Below are 26,667 nucleotides of genomic sequence, written 5' to 3'. Positions count from 1 at the left end.
TGATCGAGAGTTCCCCGGCAGGCTGACATACAGGACACCGGCCAGAGCACAGGGCCCTCTGAGCAAAGAGACATTGCCCAAGACTGGTGTGAGTGAATGAATGCCCCTCTGCGACCAAGAGTGCCTGGGCAAGTTAACAGAAAGGGCATCGACAGGAACAAAGGGTCCACCACAAACGAGATAAAAGGGCAAGAATCCTAGATCAATGCAGAGGGCCCCTGGGCATGATTGGCTAGGTACCTTACCTTATATGGGTCCCAGCAGCAGCACAAAGCCCTCCGACCTATTAAATTAAATGGTTTCTGAAATTAAACGCACATCGACCAGCAATCACGAACGCAATAACACCGTAAAGCAATAGACATAGAGGCCGCCTGCTACGACCGACAACCCAAAACAGACCGCCCAGTAAACCTTACACGGAGACTGCATAGCAAAACCAACACACAGGGGCCACCAAGTAAAATGGACACATGTATTCTACACCATCTGAACAGAACAGGACCAACGTGCTCATCGGCCCGAGGCCTGCTGCGCCGACCACCCGTGCACTGAAACCGATGTCCTAACCTCTGGGACCTTTTACGTTGCCAGCAACTGAATCACTGGTGCAAATGAAATCTCCCAAAACGCTGATGATGCTGGTGATGGATTAAATTTCAGTATCCTTGCTTTTTGCCTATCGTCATTTAAGTCAAGCCGGAATGGTTTATATGAATTTGTCCCCAGTTAAAAATGTATGCTGTTTTTGGTTACAATTTCGTCAGAAACAGAACAGACAGAACGCGTAGCAGGCTGAATGAGACTGATTCACAAATCGCTCAACTGTGTTGCATCGGCAGCTGACAGCCCTACACCAGTGACATCGAAATCCCACCGTCACGCTCTTTGTGAACGTTTAAAAGTGTTTTCCGGGTCACCATATCAGGGCCACTACACTGATATCAGTCAAGCGGCAGGAATTTGAACAGAAATAGTCATATGGAAGACGTGCGATTTATTTCAACGCGCGAATGCGCTTTCACAATAACAACACGTGAAAAGGGTTGCACACACCGAGCACGACCAAATTTATTTTAAGTTGCGCGCTGCGACTTTAAAAAAAATCACCGTTCGGTACGGACACAAACACTGGGTAACGTGCCATCGGCGGGAGGGAGGGGGAGACTGATTAAAGAAAATGGAAACCAGAATTCGACGAGTGTGTTGTACTGGCAGCTGGAAGCCGTATGCGGCTCCCAAATGCACACAGCCATGCTCTTAGCGAACAATAGCTGTAGTTCTGACGCAGTGCGGGGAAGATTACTTAGCGCAGGGAGATAGCAGATAACGAGACGGCGAAAATACAGAGGACAAAACTCTCAGAGGGCAAAATAAAAATGCAGCAGAACCAAGACTGTGGTCCCTTCTCCTGCCTCCCCAGTCCTACCCCACCTGTCATTCCCCCTCCCCTCGTTTTGTCGCATGAAACTCATGCGACGCATGAGTATTGCCAGCAGAAATATTGCCGCGTGCAGGTCAAGATTGCAAAGTTTTGCAGCATACGCAATGACGGGTGTAAGTGTTCGAAGGACATATTTTGCTTCTCAGTAGCACTGATGTTTAGAGATCTTTACAGTCGAAGCAACAGTAATAGTTTGGGCTTAACGTCCCGCCGACTGCCAGGGCCATTTCGAGACGGGACGCTTTGATTAGATCGCATGCGCGCGGGATACGGTAGTGGTGTAGTCGGCACCACTACCACATCGAACCACTACCGCATGTCGTGGCACTACTGTCGGTAGTTTTTTTACCACAGCACTGGTGTGGAACCATCCAAGAGTGCCCTGATGAATCCAAAAGCCAGTCATACTAAACCATTGTTATAACCTCATCACAAAGTCGGGCACGCCGCACCTGGTCTTTCATAATGCGCATGAGCTAAACGCGAATAAGGCTCCGACAAATATGCATGGAACGAGGCTATGAAGCTGCGAGACCTGCCAATGTATCCACCGCAGTGTGCATTACGCATCCTATATCGCAGTTGTAGTTCAGTTGAAAATGGTCCGCGAATGACGTTTTCGGCCGTCGATCATCACCCTCTTTATTCCATCACGCCTCTTTATTCCATCACGCTCGTAAAACAGAGTCGACGCAAGCCCACCAAAACATAATTCCAAACAGAGTGCTTGTGACACATAAATATTGCAGACACGGTAACAATCCTTAAAAACACACGCGTGACTGACTTAAATTTCCCACCAACACGCACCCAAAACGTTGTGTGACTGAGGAACCCAGCTGGTCTTGAGACTCGGTCGCCGTGGCTGGCACCTGGCATCAGCGAGCCCTCGCATGGACCCCGGAGGCTCACGCCCCCCCCCCCCCCTGCCAGCGGCGGTGGTCCCTCCACGGGATTTGACCGAAACTCAGCCGCCACCCCACATCCCCGACCTCGGAGGAGATTCCCGGACGGCGCCGCCGAAATAGCGCCAAGATAACTGCCGGCGCCGCCCAGACAGCGCCAAGACAAACTGCCGGCGCCGCTCGGACAGCGCCAAGACAGACTGCCGGCGCGCTCCAAAGCCTTCTCCTAAGCCAGCGCTGGATAATTTCAGGCATCACATGATACGCACCCACGTAACGACACTCTGGAAACCATATCCAGCCCGGCAAGGAAACCGCTGAGGTCGCGCGCGTCGCCCGCATCACGTTTCTTGCATAGTCACCAAACATACAGATGTTGGCTTCCCAAATCCGACGATAGTGGACAAACAGGTGACGTGACCACACGCTCCCGGGAGCTCATTCACCGCTAAGGTGGTGGCTTTCGCGCCTGGTAGATACACCGCTCCACGTAACCCGCGACAGTCATCAAGGGCGCACGCTCTACATCGTGCGCCACGCCAGACACCGCCCGGAAAACGTCCGGGATCTGGCAGCACGTCTCGCGAGGCGTGTCCAGCGCGAGGGCGGCGGCGCAGCGGCCCGCAGTGCCCTCGACAACAGACAACAGGGCGCGACGCGTGTCAGCGCTCGGCCGCCAACCGCGTCCACCCGTCGCCAGCGCGTATCACAGCGCGAGGTCGACCGCGCGCCGCCGGAGCCGGAGCCGGAGCCGGAGCCGGAGCCGGAGACGGAGCCCAGTCCCGCGGCCGGCCTATCACAGAGTGCGAGGAGCGCGCCGGCCGCCCGCTAGCTCCAGCTCAGGTCGTACTTGGTCCAGTCGGGCCGCGGCGCCAGGTGCACGCGCCGCCCCTCGTAGAAGAAGCTGACCACGCCCCGGTAGCCGGTGCGCGGGACGCCCGACTGTCGGCGACACACACTGGTCAGAGACAGACACAGCGGCGGCGGACGCAGGGTCCCTGCAACACCGGCTGCGTATGCAGACACCGGTCAGAGGCGGCGAACGGACACACACACGGTGGTGGCGAACGCAGGGTCCCTTTAACACCGGCTGCTTATGCAGACACCGGTCAGAGGGCGGCGGACGGACACACACAGCGGCGGCGGACGCAGTCTCTTCAACACCGGCTGCGTATGCAGACACCGGTCAGAGGGCGGCGGACGGACATACACAGCGGCGGCGGACGCAGTCTCTTCAACACCGGCTGCGTATGCAGACACCGGTCAGAGGGCGGCGGACGGACACACACAGCGGCGGCGGACGCAGGGTCTCTTCAACACCGGCTGCGTATGCAGACACCGGTCAGAGGGCGGCGGACGGACACACACAGCGGCGGCGGACGCACGGTCCCTGCAACACCGGATGCGTATGCAAAGCCATGCAGAGCCGGTTAGAGCCACACCGTCGTACACGAGATGGGGAGGCCTGGACAAGCCCGAACGTCAAAGACGATACATGAGTAAATAACTCCGTCTTTCGGTAGTAAATTACATGCCTTGCATGAGAGGCCAGAGCAGGGCATGGGAGTCCAGGGCGGAAACTATACAAAATGGGCACAAGCGATCGTCGCGACATGTGATTGGAAAACGCCATACAGCCTGTGAAATACCGTTAATATTGTTTTTACCTCACATTAATAATACTTATATCATCATTCCTTTATCAATATATATTTGATGCAATAACATTTCTACTATCATTTTATCTTTAATATGTATTTTACTTTTTACCGGCTACAAGCAAGAGCCGCCTCCCCATTGCACACAAGTGAGCGCCAAAACAAGCCGCGAGAGCGGAAACAGCAGCCAGAACGCCGAAAATACTCCTTACCCCACATCTCATGCTGATTCACAATAAATTCCCGGACGTCAAATAATAATGACGCTAATATTTCGTGGCAGAAATGAGACCTTGCACAACACCGCGCTCGGAGCTCAAACCGCAGGTGAACACGACGTGATGCTTGAGACTTAAGTTGCGAAGACATCAAGGGGAGTAGTCAACATTCTCATCAGCGGTTGAACTGATGTTAAGCTCAGCTGTAGCCACATGTTAAAAAATGTCTTCGGCTAAATCCCTTCTCCACTTGCCGGGCTACGCCACGTTCTCCGGCCAACAACTGGGTCTTATTGAAGAAAGTGCAGCTGACAGCTATGAACTATGATTAGGTGACGTAGTTTTATGTGCCTGGGTTTGCTTACAGGTTTACTTGATCCTGGCTACATTGCGATAACAACATTGCTGTCATGACCGGAAGATAACATTCACGCTTTCCCGCAATGGTTGTTTTCAATTGAAACCAGCCAGCCACTTGTTGGCAAGCTTCGTGACCATAATCCGTTCCTATTAAGTCCTACAATAGGCACTGCTTGCCGTGTTGTTGCTAGACACCTGCCCACGGACACACGACCGAACACCTGCTAAGGTTTGGCGCTCCAACCATCCCGCGTTTGAAACCTTATGCACTACCATACAATGCGGAACAAGCGTGCTTCCAACCCGACAAATTCTGACGCTCTAAAGACGAACATCAGAAACAGACACCTCGAGTGCTTACTTCCCTCTTCAGTACAATGCTTGATATTCGCCAAACTGAACTATCCCCTTCCCTAGGCGTGACCAATGTGTGACTAGGGCTTACTTATTTGACCGCGCACACAGAACGCCCAGAGTCCAAAATAATATCGTATTTTACCATCTTTTGTATAAGCATGTTCACGCAAGTACTCCACTTCAGTTTTCAGACCATGGAAGCGCATTCTCATAAATGCAGGCTGGGTAACATGCATTTGTTTTGTTGTCAAACGAATCAGCAGTCTGCCACATACGCAACATAACCTGATAATTCCTCCCCAAATAACGATTCTTGACTTTCGTTAGCGATAACGAGCAGCGGATATTTAACAGCGGAATCCATCTGCTTATTATTCCTGAGTCTCAGTGCTATGTTTCCAGAGCCTGAATTCTGGTAAGCAGATTCACATATTTGTAACAGTGTGCATGAAATAACTTTGCACTAAAAAGCAGGGGAGACGTGCACGGAACATCCTAGAACATGGATTGCGACCGTTCCACATGCTGGTAGGTAACCACCTTAAGACAGAATGTCTCACTAAGTAGGAAAGGCAAGAATAGCCACTGCTGGGCATCACTTCATATGTCGGCGAACATTCCAGTGCATATTTCGGAGTTTAAGAACCATTCTTCTCAGCGAAGCGATTCTTAAGTACAGGTCACAACACATGCAGCCCTGCTCGGCCACACCCTCTTCTTCAACAACGCCGTGGGTTTCACTTCGAAGCGGCTTGGCATCGAAGACCCGCATTTACAGCAGTCCTCTTCCGCGCGTATCCAGTTACAAAGCGCTTACCCGTCTCGCCACAGACCTGTACTGTGGACACAGTAACAGAGCACCTGCCCGTCTCGCCACAGACCCGTACTGTGGACACAGCTACAGAGCATCTGCCCGTCCCGCCACAGACATGGTTACAGAGCGCCCGCCCGTCCAGCCACAGATCCGGTTACAGAGCGCCTGCCCGTCCCGCCACAGACCCGGTTACAGAGCGCCTGCCCGTCCCGCCACATATCCGGTTACAGAGCGCCCGCCCGTCCCGCCACAGGCCAGTACTTCTGGTTAGAAAGCGTCTGCCCGTCCCGTCACAGACCCGGTTACAGAGCGCCCGCCCGTCCCGCCACAGGCCAGTACTTCTGGTTAGAGAGCATCTGCCTGTCCCGCCACAGACCAGTACTCCGGGCACGGCGAGCGCCGCGTCGGCCAGCCTACCTTTAGGTCGTCCATCAGGCCCAGCATCTTGGACGTCCTCTTGAAGGAGTCCTTGGTGACGTACTGGATGCGGACGCAGCCGTTGTGGCGGATGGTGCGGCTCTTGAGCTCGGCGTACGTCACCTCCGGACACGAGTAGACGCGGTCGGTGAACGACCTGTCGTAATTCGCCTGCGGGAAGGCGACAGGTTCTAATGTCACTTTCTGCATCCAGGCGCTCAATACGAAGACTTCCAGTGGCGAGGCATGCCATGTAATACAGGTCTACAGACACACCAGTGAAAATTTTTCGAGTATACCAGTCATTGTCCCCGCCGTAGCGTCTAGAATAGGCTGCGCTCAAAGCCCGCTTAACTGGAACAGAACATGCTTAAACAGTTCTAGTACGTACTCTTACTGACCGCTCGTACTGCAGGACACCACGGGTTAAGAACTGTATCTGCTCTCGTTGGTGAAAAACGGCCACAGCACGACTAAAGAGCTCTTTCGAACTCCCAACGACATAATACCCTTCTTGAAGATGACCAGCCCTTAGACAGTCTTGAATGAGTTTTGGGCTCGCACTGCTAGCGTTACTGCGGTTGGTCCAAGCAAGATGAGAAGTCAAGGATGCGTCGCTTTCACTGCTATCCCCGCCTTTTGAATTAAACATCTGTTTCTCAGCCAGGGGAGTCGCTTCTATAGGGTACCTTACCCACATAAACTATCACTAGGCAAACCACTGGATAAATATTCGGTCACCTACCAGGTCGGCCTGGAGCGTTGACCTAATTCCCCCTATGAAAGGCGCGTGGACCTAACCCTATCGTACCCACCCAGTGTCAAGTTTATGGAGGGTTTCTCTGCGTAAGTGCGGACGTTGCCGACATCCCTCTGAAATTTCGTGAACTCCACAAATTAATAACATCGAAATGCCAATTGTCCGGCACGTTTGACAACTGTGTGGAGCCCTGGTCTCAAAAATGGGTTTTTGACAGCTGACCACTTTTTCGAGTTAAATAGTTGTTCGTTCGGTAGCTCAGTTGGATTGAGCGCCTGCTTTCCGGCCAACCTCCCAAGGTGAGGTGGGTTCAAGTCGCTTTAGGCGCCCGCTATTTGCCCGGACAAGAAATGCCGTGCGACGGGTCGCAGTGGTCGCGATGAAGGTCAGACGATAGGAGGGCCGTGCCCAGCCTTACAGCACGCTTCATTTTCGCCACCAAATTCTGGCGTTGACCTTGAATTTCATGGCCGGATGGTACGGGCCACGGCTCACACAACCAGCAGCGATTAAGGTGAGTCCTGATCCCAAGAATCCATCCATTCAAGAGGTTCGGATAAAACCTTTATCACAATAAAAACAGCGTAAGTTTGTTCAGTAACACGTAAGGTGTTTGTAACACATAAGTTGTTCAGTGCATTTGCCAGGAATATCATTCACGCAGATAAGACAGTAATAACTGGAGCATTTTTATAGCTCATCGCATATGACGTTGCTTGTTTGTATTTAAAAACTCAAATTGTAGCATTGCAGAGACCGCAAAAAAAAATTGGAGCCAACAAAATTACGTCTATAACAAGCTTGAACCAGAACGTTGTGGATCGGGAGGGCAAATGCAAGGTGCGACTTCTTTGGGCCACTTTTCTGCCAGTAATTACGCGATATTTGGCGATATGCAACAGACAATGAAATGAAATTCCATTCCATGGCAAAGGCGCGGCCGCTTCTATGCCCGGTCCTTTGACTGGGATCCGGTGACTGAGGCCGAACGTATTCAGCTTTGTATACCTAGCAATGGATTTATGTTCACAACGCGCCCTTAAGTTTCCAGCACATAGGAGTATAGAGTACAATGTCATATACACTTATCATTTAAAAAAGTTGACATTCATAGTGTCAGAATCATCATGGACGGACTTACCTTAAGTAGATAGCTCAGATCCATCTTAGTGAATGGCACGGGCTTATCATTGAGATGTATGTACTTCAGATGCTTCTCAAAGAACAGCCCACTGTGGAGAAGAAACGAATAGTCAACAATAGAGGGAGCGGTGTGCGTCACGAAGACACTAGAACACGGAGCAGCAACTACCAACTCATCACAAATTGAGTGAGGGCCTTGCGTAAGTCCTCCTAGACGGCTATCGCATTTCACTCCGAGCTTCACCTCGTGCGTCGTGCATAAGCAATGCCAGCCACACTCCCATTCATCGCCGTCTTGCAAGTAGACATTCCAGGGTGTCGCGCTCTCTAAAGGTCGCCATTTTACCATTGCTTGAAGACTGAATAAGACAGACTAACGGCGGCGCACCTGCCACGGAGAACCGAAAACCACCTACTGAATTACTTGCATCGCGTGACATTCGCCCCAGCTCTGCCAGGCGCCACAGGGCTGCAGCCGCCGGTACAGACCAGCCCTGGACACCATATGCACCCCATTCGGCCCCGTCAGCGGACCACTGCGCCTGCAGGGGCCGCTCACCGCCACCCGCGCCTCCCGCACCTCCGCGCTCCCGTTACTCCAGGACGCACGGGAAGCCAAGCGACAGCGAGCGCAGCGGATTCCGCTATGACGCCCCTCCCCCCCCCCCCCCCCCCCCCCGATGCTCAGTTTGAGACCGCGGCGGCGGCCTCGGCCTGCCACCACCGTTTCGCGTCACCTACTTGCTGACGCCCTTCTTGCCGAAGGTGCGCGTGCGTGACACCTCTGGTCGGATGCAGGCCCGGTCCTGGCGCTGGGCCGGCTCCCGCATCCAGTCGTCCCAGTACCTGCGGCCGGACGCAGAGGAGGCTGTTGAAAGGGGTCGTGCTCACGCGCATGGCGACAGCGGCCGCTCCCGGTGACAGGGAGCTCCGTCAGTAGTGGGGCCCGGGCTCCCGCCGGCCCGTGCAGCGCGGCGGTAGTGATGCCGCGTGTCATGACGGTATGGCCGGCCCTGGTGAAACCCTGGTCCCGATGGGGTGGGGTGGGCGTAGGCGAAAATGGCGCAATGCCATTGCACAGCAGATGTAAAGCATACACTCCCAGCCGCACTAAGCGCGGAAATGAAGCACACGTACCATATCTGGAAAACATAATTGGTACATGCCTGCTTGTTTTTCTTCGCCAAGAACCGAGACCGAAAACTCAAGAATGTCTGCACGATCATACAGGTCATCACAAATAATTACAACTATTTCGATACATAAACGAAAACGCCTGTGCATCATGAACAAAACAAGACGGAGCCACGCATACTGGTGCATGTGGTCCGCAGAAGAGCCATCGCGCAGCTACAATCGACGCATATTCCAAGCTAAAAGGATTACCTACACCATACTGTCACTACTCTGCCCAGCATATCATCCCAGTTCGCGAGAACGCAATCGGTGTGCGTCAAACTAGAACGGAATGGTTCTATCATGGCGTTGCATAGCACGATAAAGCTCATCTAACACTAGGCATATAGCCGAAAGGGCCGAAGCACATATTGCCCCATTAAACTGGCATTGCTCTACTCTGCTCGGGTGTTGCCACCAGACCATGAACAGCAATGACTCTCACCGCCCATCCATCCCTGCAAAACGGACCGCGCGTATCAAAAACGAAACCAAGCGCCATCGGCGGCACGGCAGCTCAGTGAGCATCCCTGAGCAGGCGCGGAGCGGGCCGTGCCGTGCTGTACGTACGACTTGGGCCACTTGGAGCGCAGCTCGCGCCACAGCTCGCTGGTGATCATCCAGCCGAGGCCGGGGAAGAAGTCACTCCTGTACAGCAGCTCGGGCGCGCCCACCTCGATCCGGTCCAGCTTGCCTGCCGGCAGCGGCACACTGCGTCAGCGGGAAGAACGCAACTTCTAATGTCACCAGTCAATCGTCGAAGGTTGCCACGCCAGTTTTCGACGCAAAGGAAGGCTAACCACCGGAAATACGACGTAATCTGAAGCTGCTCAATCCGGTCACAAGAAAACCGATGCGCGTGCGAACTAACGGAAGCGGAGTGGCAACCGCAATCGTGCAAACGACGATCATGCTCAGAGTTACAACGGCAACCATGCTCAGCGGTGCCGGCTACACTTGCGGGAGGCGCACAATGCAGCGCCAGCCAGCCTCCGATGCGGCGTGAACTGATACTGCGATAGTGGAACAAATCACCACACTAGCCGTGGGTCACGCTCCGATGTCCAGCGTGTAACCAGGAATGCGGCGCAGCGGCGGCCTGTCCGGGCAACCGGGTCACCTGCTCACTGTGACGCGGCGCCGGAAGTTCGAACCGGTGCCAACCTGCCGCCGCACACACAGCACGGCCCACCGGCCCGAACCGCAGGCGTGGCCAGCCGCTGCCACCGGCGCCGCCACTTTCGTCGGCAGACGCGGGCCACCCACTCACCGTTGTCGTTCCAGGCGGAGACGCACCACAGCGAGCGGTCCGCCGTCAGCAGCGGCAGCGTGCTGGAGAAGTAGTCGAAGATGTCGGGCGCCACATCCAGATCATCCTCCAGGATCAGCACCGTCGAGTAGTTGAACGTCTCGAACATCTGGCCCAGCGCCCAGCGGTAGTGCCGCGCGATCTTGAAATAGCCCTTAAACTTCTTCTCCTTGGGCGGCAGCACAATGTCGCTCAGGTCCGGTTGCTGAGGTCAGAAAGGCAGCGAACTGGTCAGAGGTGCATCATAACTGCCACTCAGCTAGCCTCCCCAGCTCAGCGTCGTGCGCGACCACCTTGCAGTAACAGAGCGGAGTAAAAGCACGGATGGTGAGATTTTCTCAACGCAGTTCACCGGCACTGTCCACCGCTATGGTGCGCACACCATCTTGTGGAGGATGTCTGGCTGGGGTCCGCCTGCCCTTATGGTGCATCATCTGTGAGCCCCCTTCTCCCGTGGACGGTTGGCTCAGCGCCAAATCTTGATGTGTATCAGCTATGAACCCGTTGTTGAGCTCCAGCTGTGAGTTTCAACCTGGCGTGCGCCAGCTGCAAACCTCATCTTGGTGTGCGTCAGCTGGGAGCCTCACCCTAATGTGCTCCAGCCGTGAACCTCACCTTGGCGTGCGTCAGCCGCGAACCTCACCTTAATGTGCTCCAGCCGCGAACCTCACCTTGGCGTGCGCCAGCTGCGAACCTCACCTTAATGTGCTCCAGCCGCAAGCCTCAACTTGGCGTGCGCCAGCCGCGAACCTCACCTTAATGTGCTCCAGCCGCGAACCTCACCTTGGCGTGCGCCAACCGCGAACCTCACCTTAATGTGCGTCAGCTGGGAGCCGTAGCCGGCAATGACGTCGGCGGTGGCGCGATCGCCGCAGTCCTGCGACACGACGATCGGGAAGCGGGCGGCGTCTGGCCGGTAGCTCAGCAGCTGGTCCAGGTGACGCGACACCGTCACACGATTACACGCGAACACCAGGACGGCGATGGTGGGCGGCGGCGGGCCCGGCGCGCCGCTCTCGCCAGCCGGCGGTGGCGCCAGTGCTCGCGCCCCGACCGTGCTGTGAACACCTGCCAGGCGGGGACAGCCGGCTAAGAGGGGGCCGCAGTGCGACCAGCCGAGCTTTGGAGACACATTGCTCCGGTCTGATGGCTTGACAGGCATCCAGGGCGGGGGCATACAGTGCCGCGCCGCTTTCAACTCGACTATTTCCAGTCTTTGGAGCAAACGTGGACGACACCACGTCATGGTAGCGGCGGCAACACGTTAAGTAAAGCAATAAAGGCTCGCTTTCGTAATACCCCACAGAAAATAACCACGAGTGAGCGAAGCGTGGACACGTCCGTTGGATACCAATGAACGCAGTATGCATGACTTACCCCGCTTCTCTGCGATCTCCTTCAGCGTCTGCAGCAGCTGTTTGTTCTCCTCCCTCTGCTCTACCAGATTGCTCTGCAGCACCGCCAGCTGCTCATTCAGATTGTACAGCGCCTGCAACAGCGGCACCGTCAGCCTCGAGCCGAGCCTCGCACCTCCTAGCAGCGAGCACAGACGGCGCCTCTGACCGGCCAAACTTCAAGACACGAACACGGGTCACAGGCGGGCCCGCTGACGGCCGGAGCGCCGCACACCCCGCGAACAGTGCCCGGCCGACCAGCGCGCCAGTGTACCGTGGCTGGCGGCTGCTCGGCGGCGTAGCGACACAGCAGCAGCAGGAGGGCGGCGACAGCCTGCAGCGCCAGCGTCTGCGCCAGCAGGCTGCTGCAGAGCGCCGGTGCCTGCTGCGACCGGCAGAGGTGCAGCGCCAGCAGGCCGTGCAGCAGTGGCAGCAGCGCAGCGCCGACGATCACCGCCGCCAGCAGGACAGCCCGCGCCGGCAGACGCGACCCGGTCCACATCACCGCCAGCCGCATGTCCAGCCGTCCGCTGTCGACGCCGCACCGGACCGGCGCGCCGCAGACTCGGCCAAAGGTCAGATCACGGCAGACCCGGCGCTGCGTCAGTCCACGGTCGGGGCAACACCAGCACACCAGCCGGCGGCAACAGGGCCAGGCCACCGCTGTCTCAGGTCGGCACTGACCGACCGCACGTCCGGGGATCACAAACAACACCGGCGCCACTGTCCTACGGTATGGCGTGCCTCCAGCTGAACGAGTGTGGCGCGACGGTGATCGCCGCACGACCCCAATGAGCGGCGCCACACCTGTACCCGACGGCAGGTACTGTTCCTGCACCCGACAGCAGGTGCCCAGTGACCGCCTAATCTGCCCGACAGAGACCGCCGACGGCGCGGGCTGGCAGGCGACGTGTGGCGGTACTGCGCACGCCGACCGGGCGGCGGGCGCGGCGCAGCGCGGGGTGGCGCACGACGGCCGCAGCCACGTGGGGCCCGAGGGACGCCGCAGCACAGCTGCGCCGACCGACTCAGGTGCGCCGACCGATGCGTCCGAGCCGGCAGATCGCAGACGGCTGCCGACGCGCCAGCCGGCTGCCGCCGCCCCACTCGGCCGTGACGAGGAGGACCGGCGGCCGGACGCGGAGGACGGGCGCACGCGGTCAGGCCGGCACTCCACCAGGGCACCGACGGCCGCTCGGTGGTACACAACACGGCGCAGAGCGGGGCCGGCTCGGCCTCCGAGCGGCCGTTGGTTCGGTCCCGACCTGACAGCTGTCCCGGTGGAGACTGTCGGTCTACAGCGCGGTCCGCGCGGAGCTGGCCGGGCGAGCGCCGACACTGACACTCCGACACACCGCCCGCAACTGCAAGTACGGTGCAGCACGCAACAAGCTGCCAGTTGTGTGCAATGCAGTGATAAGCATCGTACTGACGGGGCAACAGCGACGTGATGCAACATTAACGCTTCACGTACCACGAAGCGGCAGATATGACGGCATCGTATTAATTTACAAGCTTCACGTACAGCTACTGCGACAGGTGTAGACGTGCCAGATGGCCTAAGCTCAACCGCCGGAAAAAACATGGAAATCATAACTTGGAATAACTTCACTACACAGTATACCGGGATATTGACATTTATTTGACCGTCTATGTCCCGATAAGAGCATAACAATCCACCCGTTTTCAAGACAGCAGTTCGCAAACCGCATGAACCCCCATATCAATGTCAGCGGGCGGTCCGCTCACTGAAAAACAACCAAATGTCAGCATATGTCCGTCCCCAAGGACCACGGTCATGCCAAACGCCGCAAACACCAAACTTGCTATCATCATGCGAACCCCATTAAATGCTCGCTTGTTGACAGGAAGCTGAACACGCCGCGATTCCCATCGCTCTGGGTGGAGTCCCCAGAGCAGCGGGGGGGGGGGGGGGGGTGAGGGCAGGCAGACGTGCACTCAAGGTCACTGCAATAACCTGCAAAATTCAGCCAGGTGACACGCGCTAAATATCTGATAATCAAGGGGATTCCAACACTCGGCGCTTGGATTTCGTGGCACAGTAGTAGGACGTTCTTCCCATGACGGTACGGCGGCGGCCGCCACATTTAACATCGGTGATGTTCATAACCCGGCTGGCACTGGCGTGATTGACTGCCAGTGACGGAAGTGAGAGAGCCGCAGCTGCGCTATAGCTCAGCCAATGACGGGCTCGTAAGCGTCAGGTGTGCCCCGCCCTCCCTCCGCCTGACAATCAGCGTGTCAGCTGAGTCAACGGCAGCCCCAGCGGGCTCGGAGGCACCAGTCGCGTCTAGGATCGCTGACCCGAAAATGTCGGCCAGAGAACTCAAAAACGTCGGCCTCCGAACCCGATAATTTGGGCCCGAGAACCCCGGCATGTCGGCCCGAGAACCCGGGCATGTCGGCCCCGGAACCCGAGCATGTCGGCCCCAAAACCCGACAATGTCAGCCTGAGAACCCGAGAACGTCGGCTTGAGAACCCCAGAATGTCGGACGACACTGACCGGGCTCAGGCGGCCAGCATGTGTGTCCAGTGGTGGCCGAGATCTGTGTCAGCCATGCGCCCGGAGGTGCTGTGCGACCGCAGCCCGCTGGGGTAACGTCCATTAGCCGACACCATACACTGTGCACATGTTGTTATTTGGCGCCGCCGGTATGCCATACACCCAGTGTAAGCTCATTACATCAATCGGGAATATTCCAATCGCATCATCGCATCGTTTTGCCCTCAAAGCCTTCATGGTTCTTAACCCCCACCCAGCGTCCACATTCCCGCCAATCCTCCAATAAATATTGCGGACTTCCATAGAACACATGGAACACAGAGCATGAGCTTCAAACACATGGATGCAAGCAAGATTCAAAGGGAGGACAGACATGCATTTTTCATTTGATACAGCTGCAACATGGTTTGGCCTGATGTGACAAACTGACTGAATGATATGCTCCCATAAGTCATGAGAGGTCTGCAAGAACATGTGACAATCTCACAAGCAGCACCAATGACTGTGACACCCATAGCTTACCTAGTCCTGCAACAATGGGGCTGAGGACTTGGGTTTTGCCCACTAAGTATTGGAAAAGGTTGGCTATGTGAAAGAAATACTAGCAAGACAACCTCATTCAAAGCAGTGTTACATTTTTCACATAGTAATTCACTGAAGGAAACACATTTTCATTGCCAACTGCTGAACATTTCTGCCTAGCAGATGTTCCTCCAAACCCCACTAATACAACTCATCATGGTGTTCAGTATAGCAGCATGACTGACCTCTTCAGTTTTGCGGGCTGCACTACTGGGCCGATGCATGATGAACAGGTAGGAGGCGAAAGACCAGATCATCACACCAGCAAATATGTACAGCAGTACCTTGTTGCGCATCTTCTGTGGCACCTAAAACATGAGGGCGGGCAGGCAGTGGTCAGTGGCAGGTGCATAGCCACTACCATTTGTGCCCCATCCACAGTGATGAAAAGCCAGGGTCAGGGATCACATATTGAAGGAAGCCACATCCACTCAAACTGGCTTAGTGGTACATGCTAACCCACAGTTTAGTTTTCCTAACAGCTGGTGTTAGCACTTAAAACAAAACAAAAAGCTGACTGCATGATAGTTATCAGAATGTGCTACTTTTCACACCTGTGGAGCAAGCCAAACTAATATTGTGACAGACTTCATTGTTGTCTCACAATGTCAAGCCATGTCTGCTCTATATTCATACAATATTGGATATGGAGTTCAACATGTTTACATAAGGAGGCATGGAAAAGCAAATGTAGCTGTTTTGGGAATACCCAGAGTACAATGAGCTATCCAACAGCTGGCACTTTGCCCTCTCATGTGACAATTGGACAGCATACACATGGCATGGTCCCCCAGTCTGCAAAACAATCTTAGCTGCACTGGATGCCTGATGTACAATGATGCACCAAACTCTGTGCATGAGTGAACAGAGTATAGTTAAGTCTAGTATATGCTAGAGGCTTATGTTTACTATGACAGAATGTTTTTTTGCCTTAATTGGAATTGAAACAAACAACATCACACCATTCAAATTGCCTAAATGCACACCTAAGTTTCAGGCTTGGTGCACTGTCCTCAAGTGGGCACCATACACAATGAATTGACTGATGGTTGGATCTTCTGCAGAGTGGGTGCAGGCCAAACACCAAAAAGGGGCATTTGCATTCACAGCACATATGCACCAAATTTTGGGGGCAAGTTTCAAAATTATATCACATGTGGTATACCCCCAAAATGGTTGCCTTTGCAGTTCCAATGGTTTGCAGGCCAAATCTTCTGGAAGATGCATCTAAGCTTTATGTTCCTGATGCTAGTTGCTCATATCTTACCTGGTAATCTTATGTTTTCAAATGCCTAGACAGGCAGGCACTCCAATTAAGACCTCATTTTTGGCATTATAAGGTCCGGCTTACATGGATATTTCGTATCAAAGTGGTTACAAATCCCTTTCACTCTGGGGCTGGGCATCAATACTGGCATTTGTCGGTCATAGTATTACAGAACCACGCAATATTAAAGCACCGAGGGGACGAACCTACTAGCTTGAAAACACGCAGAGTAAATGTATGATATCACGAGGGATTGGTGGGAACATATGCTCCCCTCCTCAATGGGCCACCAACACGTATCCCGTCCCCAGTGCCACCGCGCAAGGTTGCCTCCGTGCGCCAACATGATTGTAAGGCCTTAGTGCGCCACATATGTCAAGATATGAGCGACCTTGAGAGGGATGATCGAAATGAGGTCCCACCAGAAAGACAAAAATAGAATTATCCTTGTAGTTTGTAATGTTTGTAGAGGAGGCAGGCTCTATTCTACAAATTACGGGTAAGAATGGCTTTAAACTGCTCAAAAAAGATATAAGTCATTAACATTTTCAATATTTTGAGAGGTGGTGCAAGCGGTGTATTCGCTTCAAGTATCACGCATTGAATGGAACGCCTGTGCGTCATATCACCCAATGAACACTAGGCATTATTTATAAGGTGTGTGCTCATTGGTCAGCAATGGCTTCCTTTGCGAATGTAGTTGATTTGGGCGAAAAGCTCATAGGAAGTATAAGTTCGCAAATAGCGCCAGGTTTGAATTTATTACGCTGCGCTGAGCGCCGAAATGCGTTGGTTGCGCTACGTTGTGCTTCGGTAACCAAAACAATCGTGGGGGTTGGGAAGTGAGTGGTGTGCGTGTACAGTGTGATATAAGTCAAACAACACATCGAGCGACCGAAGGCTAGATGAAATACGATAAAAAAGTCGGGAATCCTCCAGTGTCACATTTTCGATACCGTGGGCGGGCCTTGTTTTGAAGCATGTAAGGCAATCTAAAACATGGGTGGACTTGCCAGTATGCTGAGTAGCTGAGTTAAGAGGAGGTGCCAGTGTTGGCCACTTTCCAGTTGCTCTGCCTTCAAGGTAAGTGACATTTGTTACATTATTGCTATGTTTTCTTCCAACCAATTACAAGGCAAAACTGTATAGGTTTATGTATTGGTATACTTGATTGGTTGCATAACATTTTGTCATGGCTTGGGTAAGATTTCACTTCAGCTATGTACTCAACTGCAAATACAAATTCTGCACAATTACTTGCCAGGAATACAGGTGCAGCACTATTGTCATTTTTTATGTGGCCATTGTTGTCGCTTACCGTCCACACTTCATGCACCACATACTAGATCTGAGGATAAAATCCTCATTTCTCTCCTCTGTATGGTTTAGAGGGCTCTCTTGGGGCTGGAATGCTAAGAAGTGCTTCATTTGCATACTCTGAATGAAATTCACCTATTGAGGACTTATGTACTAGGCAGGTATTCATAAAATGTAGCAACCAACATGGCCTAAAGATACAGAAAGGCAGTATGCAAAAATTTGCTAGATTTGGCCTGGGTGGAATACATTGATGTCTAAACAAAAGCTAATAGGGCCAAATTTAAGTCTGATTCAAAGTCACTGTTGCAAATGGGAGTCAAATCCCGTCCAACGCCAGCACACTTTGGATTGCTTTATCTGATAGATGCATTAGACACTAAATCTGAATCAGGTTTTGTTGCGGAGAACATAACCTTACCTTTCCTTTGCTTATGGCGATCGGGAATTATAAAAAGGTTGACCTTGGGCGATCGGACGTTGCCAAAGCGACCAGAACAATAATAATGCAGCAAAGCTGTGGAGTTTGAGAAGCAGTCTGAAAAACCTCTTCAGAGTACATTTCACGCCGAAAATAAATATGTTACCCGGTACTTTGGTACTTTTGAGCAAAGCCCTGCTGTCATGACTTCGGGAATGACGTGATAGATCACGAACGGTCACCTTAAGCATTTTGAGATGGTCACAAGTAGCAGAATGTGTTAACACAACTACTCTTAATGGCAGCGCGGTGCTCAAATCCGGCCAGAATTTACTCCGGTGAAACCTACGGGAATCCTCCCCCCTACTGCGAAGGTTGAATAATTCACGTCTTCCTGTAAATTACCGAAAAACTTACCAGGCAAGAAGGCCAAGAAACCTTGCACTTCTGGGTGCAAGCCAACAGCATCCGGGTTTATAGTTCTAAAACATTTTAAAGGAGACAGGCGTAATAAGCATTCATTGACTCTCACTTTTACGCGCTTAACGGTCAACATTCAGTCACGCACATGTGACATGCCATCAACTTCGTAATTAGGGGAGGGGGCGTTCCCCGGGGGCTGCTATGTGCGCACATCCCTGTTTGCAACCGCACCTGAACACAACATTACGCTGTCCAACATCCTCCCCTTGCGACGTCTCGGTTACGCCTCATCAAAACCCCTCCTTTTGTAACGTAACGTGTGGATGGCTCTAATTACCTGTACCCTCAAGTACATTGACTCCAAAGACGTGCATTGATCAAGGTATTTGTATGGTGGTTGAGGAAACTGATTCGCCGCCCTGGCATTCGTCTAGACGGACACCTGATAAACCCATCAAACCCAGCGATATTCGCGATGCAGTAGCCACGTCTCGCGTATTGTCATGTACCGTTGCGTGCGGTGGGCTGACCAGATAAACTCTAGCATTATCGGCGCAGCCAGAGTGGCAAAGTCCATGCGATTCTGTAAAATTGGTTGCTGCGAACAAATCCGAGGATACTGCTGCGATTAGGTTTCGCTGATATCTACTCCAAGTTGCCACTACTCCTTTGATCCCCCCCGTTTATTCTGGATGGTGATTTGTGCAAGTGGGCTAATGACGCCATGTAGCGCACATCCTGCATCGCACCAGAAGAACCATGGAACATTACTTAAGCATTATTTCATGCTATTAAATCAGACATTTCCGTACCGTACCGACACCATTAAGATGCTTTCCTTGCGTGGTTACAAATTGTCATATGGATCGCCATATACCCAGGTGCGAGCTCAGACTAAGGCAAGCCGCACGCTGATGGATCCCATTGGTGTGCATGAATCTAGAGCCGGCCATCGGGCCTTCCGGGGGTCGTCACTCTCCTCCTCACTCGTCGCTGAATTCTCACTTCTGTGCACGGGACCTGAGCTGGGTGGTGGGACCGCTCAAGGGCCATGTCCACTGTCTCCACTGCCGACTTCTCGCCGGAATCACCCCGCTGTTGCCAGCACTGACACGTACAACGGCTTGGTGTTTGGACTCCAGCGAACGCCTCCGTTCATGACTGATCAGAAAAGCTAATTCTGCAAAACTGCAAAGTGTGTCTCCACGTCATATATGCCGCGCCTGGTTACGACTGCCGGTACAAAGGCCGTAATGGTAACGACATAAGCAAGCTTATTCACGCCGTTCAAATGTGAGATGTAAGGTCACGCAGGCGGATGCTATGATCATCGATTTTTTTGCGCCAAAAAGCGTGCTCCGTTGATCAATAGGCCACCATGTAGCGAGTCCACTCGATCAGATGCTGCTCGTGTGCACATTCGTCGTCGTTCGGTTGGTCCATCCCCTTCCGTCGACCAAGCCTGTGTCGTGTGCACACGACACAGGCTTGGTCGACGGAAGGGGATGGACCAACCCTGCGTTTCCTGTTCCATGTGCTGGGCTTCGTTGGGGTTGACGAGGCGAGGCCCGCGGTGCCGGGCCGCCGGCACGCCCCGCGCTGCCCCCTGTCGGCGGGCCTATGGTGACCTCTGGCTGCGCCCCGCGCCGGCTGACGGTGTCCGGTGAAGCCAGCTCCCAGTGCTAGCAGCGCGAGGCCGACAGAGTCTGGGCCGGCTCAGCCCCTGCCGACCTCGGCTCCGCGCCTCAGTCTCACAACAGGACGGCCGGGCGCTGGCGCCGGCCGGTGCTGACACGGCGGGCAGCCATGACACCGGTGCCCTTCGACCACGCGGCACCGCGCATTCACACCCGCACCAGCCCAGGCGCATTCTGCACAGCACCAGACGGCTGACGGTCGGCGGATAAACGGCACTTCTGCTGATCTCGTCTAAACGGCACCGCCACGGCGACCCGTGCATTTCATCTAAACGGCACTACCGCGGCGACCCGCGCATTTCATCTAAACGGCACTACCATCGCGACCCGTGCATTTCATCTAAACGGCACTACCACGGCGACTCGCGCATTATCATCTAAACGGCACTACCACGGCGAGTCGTGCATTATCTCAGTCGTGATCTGGCTGTGGAAACGTTTTATTTCGATGTCGGCGCCACTTTGCTGACTTTGTGGAACACAGGCCATATAGCACAAATCCAGTCTGGTCAACTGTGACTCGGTAAAGTGAAGAGAATGATCGGAGTGAATGACAAAAACAATCTGCTCATGCTCTCAATCATCTCAAACAACCCGAATGGGTCTTGCAAATGAGCCTCGAATGCCAATTTCGAAATATCTTGTTCAAAGGAAAGGAGCCACCTTTGATATCGGCACATGGCCACACGCCTTCACACGATTCGTTAGATTCGGCGCATGTCGTCCTGCTTGCCATGCCGCATCAGTCCACCGTCCGCGGAGTGTAGCGGCCGGCCCGTCGTTCTGCTGGCCGGCCGCAGCTCCTGCCTGCACCGCGGGCCAGAGCCTGCTGCGTGACATGACCCGACTTCTGCCGGGCACCCTCGCAGCCAGGCGGCCTGGCCTGACGCAGCCGAGGCCGGGCGGCCTGGTCTGACACCATCGCGGCCGGGCGACCCAGCCTAACACCTCCACGGCCGGGGCCGGGGCCGGTCACGGGTCGAGCCCACGTCTGACTCATACCTGCAATTTATGCGTGCCGCCCGATGGATGGCTGTTATTAGCCGGTGATGTATGATGCTACGCAGCGGCCCGGCCCCGGCGTCGGGTGGGCGCGGCGCCGGGGCCGGGAGGCGCGTGAGCCTCGCCAGGGGTGGGCACCGCAGTGTCTCGTGCCCTACCCATCCCCTGCCCCGGGCTTGGCTGAGACTAACCCCGACCAGGGCTGTGACTAGTCGTGCTCATGCATGTGCCGGCCTGACGGGCGTGGCTTAGAGCGGTTCAGAACGGTTCACAGTGGCTCGGAGCGACTCAGGGTGGTTCAGAGCAGTTAAGGCCGGCCCAGAGCGGTTCAAGCCGGCTCAGAGCACCTCAGGCCGGTTCAGCTCTTCAGGGCGGCCCAGTGCGGCTCAGGCAAAAATGAGGATAACCGTTTGGATTCATGGCGTCACGACAGGGCTGGATGGAAGCCAGGCACTCGGACACGGACTGGGACTATGAATCAGACTCTGAGCTGGACTCGGACTTGTACTCAGACTCGGACGCGGAGATTTTAGAAATATGAGACGCTGGCTATACTTAGATGCCCATTCATGTTTTTTCGACCATATTTCAAGCGTGCAGATTAAAAGCAACATACGAAAGAAAGTGGTAGCTTGATGCAAATCACATTGTTGGGTTTCCCCGTGCCTATTTGATTAAGCTTGGTTAAGCGGGTGATGTATGTCTCGGCCTGTTTCGGCGGAGTTCGATTCGATTCGGTTAGGCTGTAACAGCGCTACGTTGCGCGTAAGGCTTGGCGCCGGCCTCTCAAACTAGATGGCGGCCGTTAGCGCGTGCGTCAGTCGATTTTTCTAGGATATTCTTTTTAATTATGCGTTATTTGATACCGATGTCAGCACTGACCCGACAAGGCGTCAGGAGGCTGTGGCTGATAAGATGAGTCGGGCCAAGATTAGCTTCATCGGCTTACAGTTCTTATCACTGACAAGTTTTAGTTCTGCAGATCTGATTTGGCACTTTGTCTTACGTCTGTTGAGCCTTTCGTTGTTTTTTATACTTTGACGCCAAACTTTGCCTTGTATCAGCATTTTTATCATGTTCGGTGTGGCATGAAACTGGTGACCTTAGGCTCAAAACGTCTTCAGACACTGACTTAAACTTGAATTGAACTCAGGGAATATGCCAGCGCACGGAGTCGGACTCGCACTCGGACTCGGACTTCGGCTCTCGGGATCAGACCTAGTCGTCATTGAAAAACTGGCTGTCTTCATGATGTTATTCTGACCAGGTCTTACCGCCGGGATAAAGAAGGACGCCATTAGACGGCAAGCGCGAAAGAGTTGATATCAAACGCGTGGCGTGATCTCCCAAAACTGCGGCGCACATGAACTGAAATACCGGTCAATCAATCGTGGATGTTGGTCATCGGTTTCTTCGGGACCATTTTATCTGGGTTTTGGGACCATCATTCCCATGGCATCACTAGTGACGACATCGACAAGTGCAGGATGGGAAGGATCAGAGTGGACCCGACCTATCGCGCTCCGGTCGTTGAGCCTGTGAAAGCTCTAACCAGCTGTCAGAATTAAGGCACTTGACGGACTCTAACTCTACCGTCAGCGTCCCGTCCAATCACGAGCGCCGTTCGAGGCTGACGTCATCACCGTGGCGCCGAGGCCCGTGTCCCGACTGAAGTCATCGGGCGACTGTTTTGTCTCTCACTTAAATAGGACGACAAGAATGTTTCTATCATTGTCGACGTGGACTAGCCGCGTGGATTCCCTATGTATTTTGGTCAGTAATTGCCTTGTATTGGAGAACTGTTCCTCGTGCATTGTCCTCTGCTTGAGCAACCCTACCGCTCGAACAAATTTTGTTGTGGGGCTCATGGCAGCCTTCTTAGTGAACGTTGTTCGAATGATGCGGGTTAAGTAGAGAGGCGCCTTGCAATATTTTCACCAAGCCAACTTGTCGCCGACTGTCGTTCGGACATTCGCAGTGATGTGGTCACACCACATCCGTGGTTTGTGCTTAGTGTTATGCACCAAACCCGCAAAGGTATGTTTAGGACGTCTTTTCCATTTTTGCTGGAATAGTGGCCAGGCAATGGTCCTACTCCGTTGCCTTTCACCGTGTTTTGAGGGCGGTGACAATACTCCTGGACATTAGCCTCTTGCAGTTTGCTTAGCTTCTTGCGATATACCGTACCTGACCATCCAGTCCCAGCGGGTGACTGCCAACCATGACAGGGAGAGATCTGTGATCAGCAGCTCGGAACAGCGCTGTCCTCCCGGTCCTCCCGGGGGCCTGGCTGGTGACGTCACAGACTGGGCCGCAGTCCGAACACCTCCGCCGCGTGACGCGTCAGGAGCCAGGTGTTATTTGTGCGCTGAAGCGTGCCCTGACATTTGCCTGACATGACTCGATGCGATTACCACCGCCACTCAGCCAGCTTTCATCCCCTATCAACCCATCACACTGAAATACAGCCGGATTTCAATGACCGGCTCGAATCGGATAATCCGCTGCGACTGCCGCTCTGCGCGGCCGCTTGCACGCGACCTGGCACATTCCTCCGCCACGAACGGCGAGCACTGCCGAGGTGCGCACAGAGTGGGCCGCTGGCAGGGTAGGCGGCGGCCGGCCGGCCGGCGCGCCCGCCGCCGCCGCCTGTGCGTGAGTACGGGCCGCGCGGGAGCGTCGGCCGCCGCCGGCCAGCGCCCGCCAGTCAGCGCCGATCGGCCGCGCCGGCCGAACGTGCCGTGCCGTGCCGTGCCGTGCAGTGTAGTGTGGCCCGCCGTCGCCGCCGTCGCCGCCGTCGCAGCAGTAGCAGCAGCAACAGCGTCGCAATGGGTACGTCAGCGGCTGCCGCGGCCGGTCTGGTCAGCGGTAGGCGCCGCCCCTGAGGTTACCGCCGCCCCCATGGCCACCGCCGCCCCTGAGGTTTCCGCCGCCCCGAGGTTACCGCCGCCCCCGAGGTTACCGCCGCCCCGGGGCCACCGCCGCCCCTGAGGTTACCGCCGCCCCCGAGGTTACCGCTGCCCCTGAGGTTACCGCCGCCCCTGAGGTTACCGCCGCCCCCGCCGCCCCTGAGGTTACCGCCGCCCCCGAGGCCACCGCCGCCCCCGAGGTTACCGCCGCCCCTGGGGTTACCGCCGCCCCTGAGGTTACCGCCGCCCCCGAGGCCACCGCCGCCCCTGAGGTTACCGCCGCCCCTGAGGTTACCACCGCCCCCCTGAGGTTACCGCCGCCCCTGAGGTCACTGCTGCTGTTGTTCGCGGCTGCTACGAATCCTGTTTGGGCTTCTGAGAGTTCTGCCGCGATCGGTGTGAGCTCTGCCACGGCCGCTGTGAGCTCTGCTACGGCCGCTGTGAGATCTGCTGCGGCCGCTATGAGCTCTGCTGCGACCGCTGTGAGCTCTGCTGGGACCGCTGTGAGCTCTACTACGGCCGCTGTGAGCTCTGCTACGAAGCACGTTCTGTACTCGTCTAGTCTTTGCTGCGCTTTGGCGGGCTGAAAAACCTGTGTCCCTACATAGCCAGCTGTGATTGGCTTGGGCGTGATGCACGACTGGCGCCACCCGCGTCCGACAGTACCGGTCATGGCATACTGCAGAACGGGCAGGTTGGGTCATCGGACGACTGCCATGTGTTGTATTTGATCGCAGCGAGTCGGCCTCCAGCCCTCTCCCCCTCCCGCAGAGGCGCAGCCAGAATTTGCGACGGAATGGGTTCCCGTGAGTTGCGACTGTTTGAAGCTACAACTTACCATTATTTGTGACGGAGAGGGGGGGGGGGGGGGGGGCGTGGAGCTATTTTTATGAACGAGTCCCAGACTCAGTGACAATATCTATGCACTGCGAGCAGACTGCAGACACCACAAGCGCCAATCGGCGTGTACGGTACCTAGCATTTCAGTGAACTATGAATGTTGATCTGCTCTGGTGCCTTAAACAGCTGTTTCGGCTGTGTACCGTACAGCTTCGCTCGGCTATCCGCTAGTCTGTTTACCAGATAACGGCTGTTGGGCTCCACATGCCGCTGTCTACGGGAGCGGCTTTGGGATTTAAAACCAAAATAGTTTCCCCGATCGCCAGATTCCGGAATTATTTTACAAGCGTCGTGGTGAAAGACTGGTCGAACCTGACAGGCGGGTGGGGGGGGGGGGGGGGGGACGGCCAAAGGCGCACCACAAGTCCTCATCCCTCCCGGGCTTCGCCCCCCCCCTCCCCCCCCCCCGCTGTTTGTTGTGTACGTTGGCTGCGGCCGGCTCCATCTGGGGCATTTCGTGGTGCGCGTGAGGTGCTGCAGCGCGCCGTCGGACGCTGGCGCCGCACCTCGGCTGGCGCGGGGCCCGTTTTTGTCGGCGCGGCGGCGTCGCAGTGTGGTGGGACGCGCTCCATTGAGAGTGGCCGCCCCAGGCGACTGGGCTGGCGGCCCCCGGCGGCCGGCGCGCTTTGTTCGGCCGCGGTCTGCGAGGCGGCCCGTGGCCGGCCGATGACCCGCTGCTGGCGGCCTGCGTCCCCGCGCAGGTCACACCTGACGGAACTGGGGCAGCAGCTCGTGCGCGTGGCGCTGTCAGAGTGCCGAGACGCGTTGCCTGTGGACGGGTGACTGATCGCTCTGGTGTCAACCAGCGCTCCTCCGTCGTTTGGTCAGCTCGCCGTTCGCCTTGGTCAGTTCGCCGGTCCCCTAATCTGACGCCCCTCCCCTTGGTCCGTCCGCCCTTCCCTTGGTCAGCTTGCCCTTCCGCTGGTCAGTATCTCCCCGCCCGGTCGCCGACCGGTGGGCCTACTGACGCTCTGCTGGTGGCGCGCCGGGCTGCACTTGCCACGTGCCGGTGCGGGCCGCGGCGCCCCCACGTGCGACCGCGGTCGGTTGCGGTGCGCGGTGCGTGCACCACCTGGCAGTCCGTGTTGCAGACTTGCACACTTCGTGTCGGACCCGCCCGGCAAAGGCTCCGCCGCCGCCGCCGCCGCCGCCGCCGCTGCTACTGCTACCACCGCCATCCGTACCGACCGAGTCCCGCACAACTCGTGTCAGCTGAGCAGCCCTGGGGCGGCCGCGTCCTTCACCTCCACCCCGACCGTCGCCCAGGCGCCCCCCGCCCTGTCCGTCGGGGCCGCCGGCTGCCGCCCTCTTCACCCCTGTTTGATTCCTGGAGCGCCAGCCAGAGGGTGGGCGTTATGACAGCAAGGCTTGGTGGAGAACATGCCCCGCCCGAGTCATGCGAGTCGGCGAGTCACTCGAGTCATGCCGCTTCTGCGGGCCCGGACTGACCATGATCTCAGCGCGGCGGCGCGGCTCCCGACTCCCGCCCCCGCCCGCATGACTGCACTGTCTGGGAGCTGCAGCGGTAGCAGCGACGGCTGGTGCACAGCTCTCTCTCTCTCTCTCTCTCTCTCTCTCTCTCTCTCCTCTCCCCTTCATCTCGTCCCTCTCTCTCTCTCTCCTCTCTCCATCTCTCTCATCCTCGCTCTCTCTCTCTCTCTCTCTCTCT

At 55.5% G+C, this 26,667-nt stretch overlaps 1 protein-coding gene across 2 annotated transcripts; it reads right to left on the bottom strand.

The window, feature by feature from the left end:
* Positions 1–2,071: 2,071 nt before the first annotated feature.
* On the bottom strand, positions 2,072–16,649 carry Mgat1 (alpha-1,3-mannosyl-glycoprotein 2-beta-N-acetylglucosaminyltransferase). 2 transcript variants are annotated; one of them, XM_037233342.1, is made up of 10 exons: positions 16,330–16,649; positions 15,248–15,370; positions 11,939–12,050; positions 11,373–11,629; positions 10,523–10,766; positions 9,823–9,946; positions 8,818–8,922; positions 8,075–8,165; positions 6,174–6,344; positions 2,072–3,291 (listed from the first exon to the last, which is right to left on the bottom strand). In XM_037233342.1, exons 2-10 carry the CDS (start codon positions 15,356–15,358, stop codon positions 3,178–3,180), a joined length of 1,329 nt encoding a protein of 442 aa, XP_037089237.1. In that variant the 5' UTR covers positions 15,359–15,370; positions 16,330–16,649; the 3' UTR covers positions 2,072–3,177. The 2 variants fall into 2 exon arrangements, with proteins under 2 accessions (XP_037089237.1, XP_037089236.1); XM_037233341.1 differs by lacking the exons at positions 15,248–15,370; positions 16,330–16,649 and adding an exon at positions 12,230–12,846.
* Positions 16,650–26,667: the final 10,018 nt, after the last annotated feature.

Source organism: Pollicipes pollicipes, unplaced genomic scaffold (genome assembly GCF_011947565.3).
Source record: "Pollicipes pollicipes isolate AB1234 unplaced genomic scaffold, Ppol_2.1 Scaffold_7231;HRSCAF=8579_pilon_pilon_pilon, whole genome shotgun sequence".
NCBI lineage: Eukaryota > Metazoa > Arthropoda > Thecostraca > Pollicipedomorpha > Pollicipedidae > Pollicipes > Pollicipes pollicipes.
This window is presented reverse-complemented; position numbering and strand designations above follow the sequence as displayed.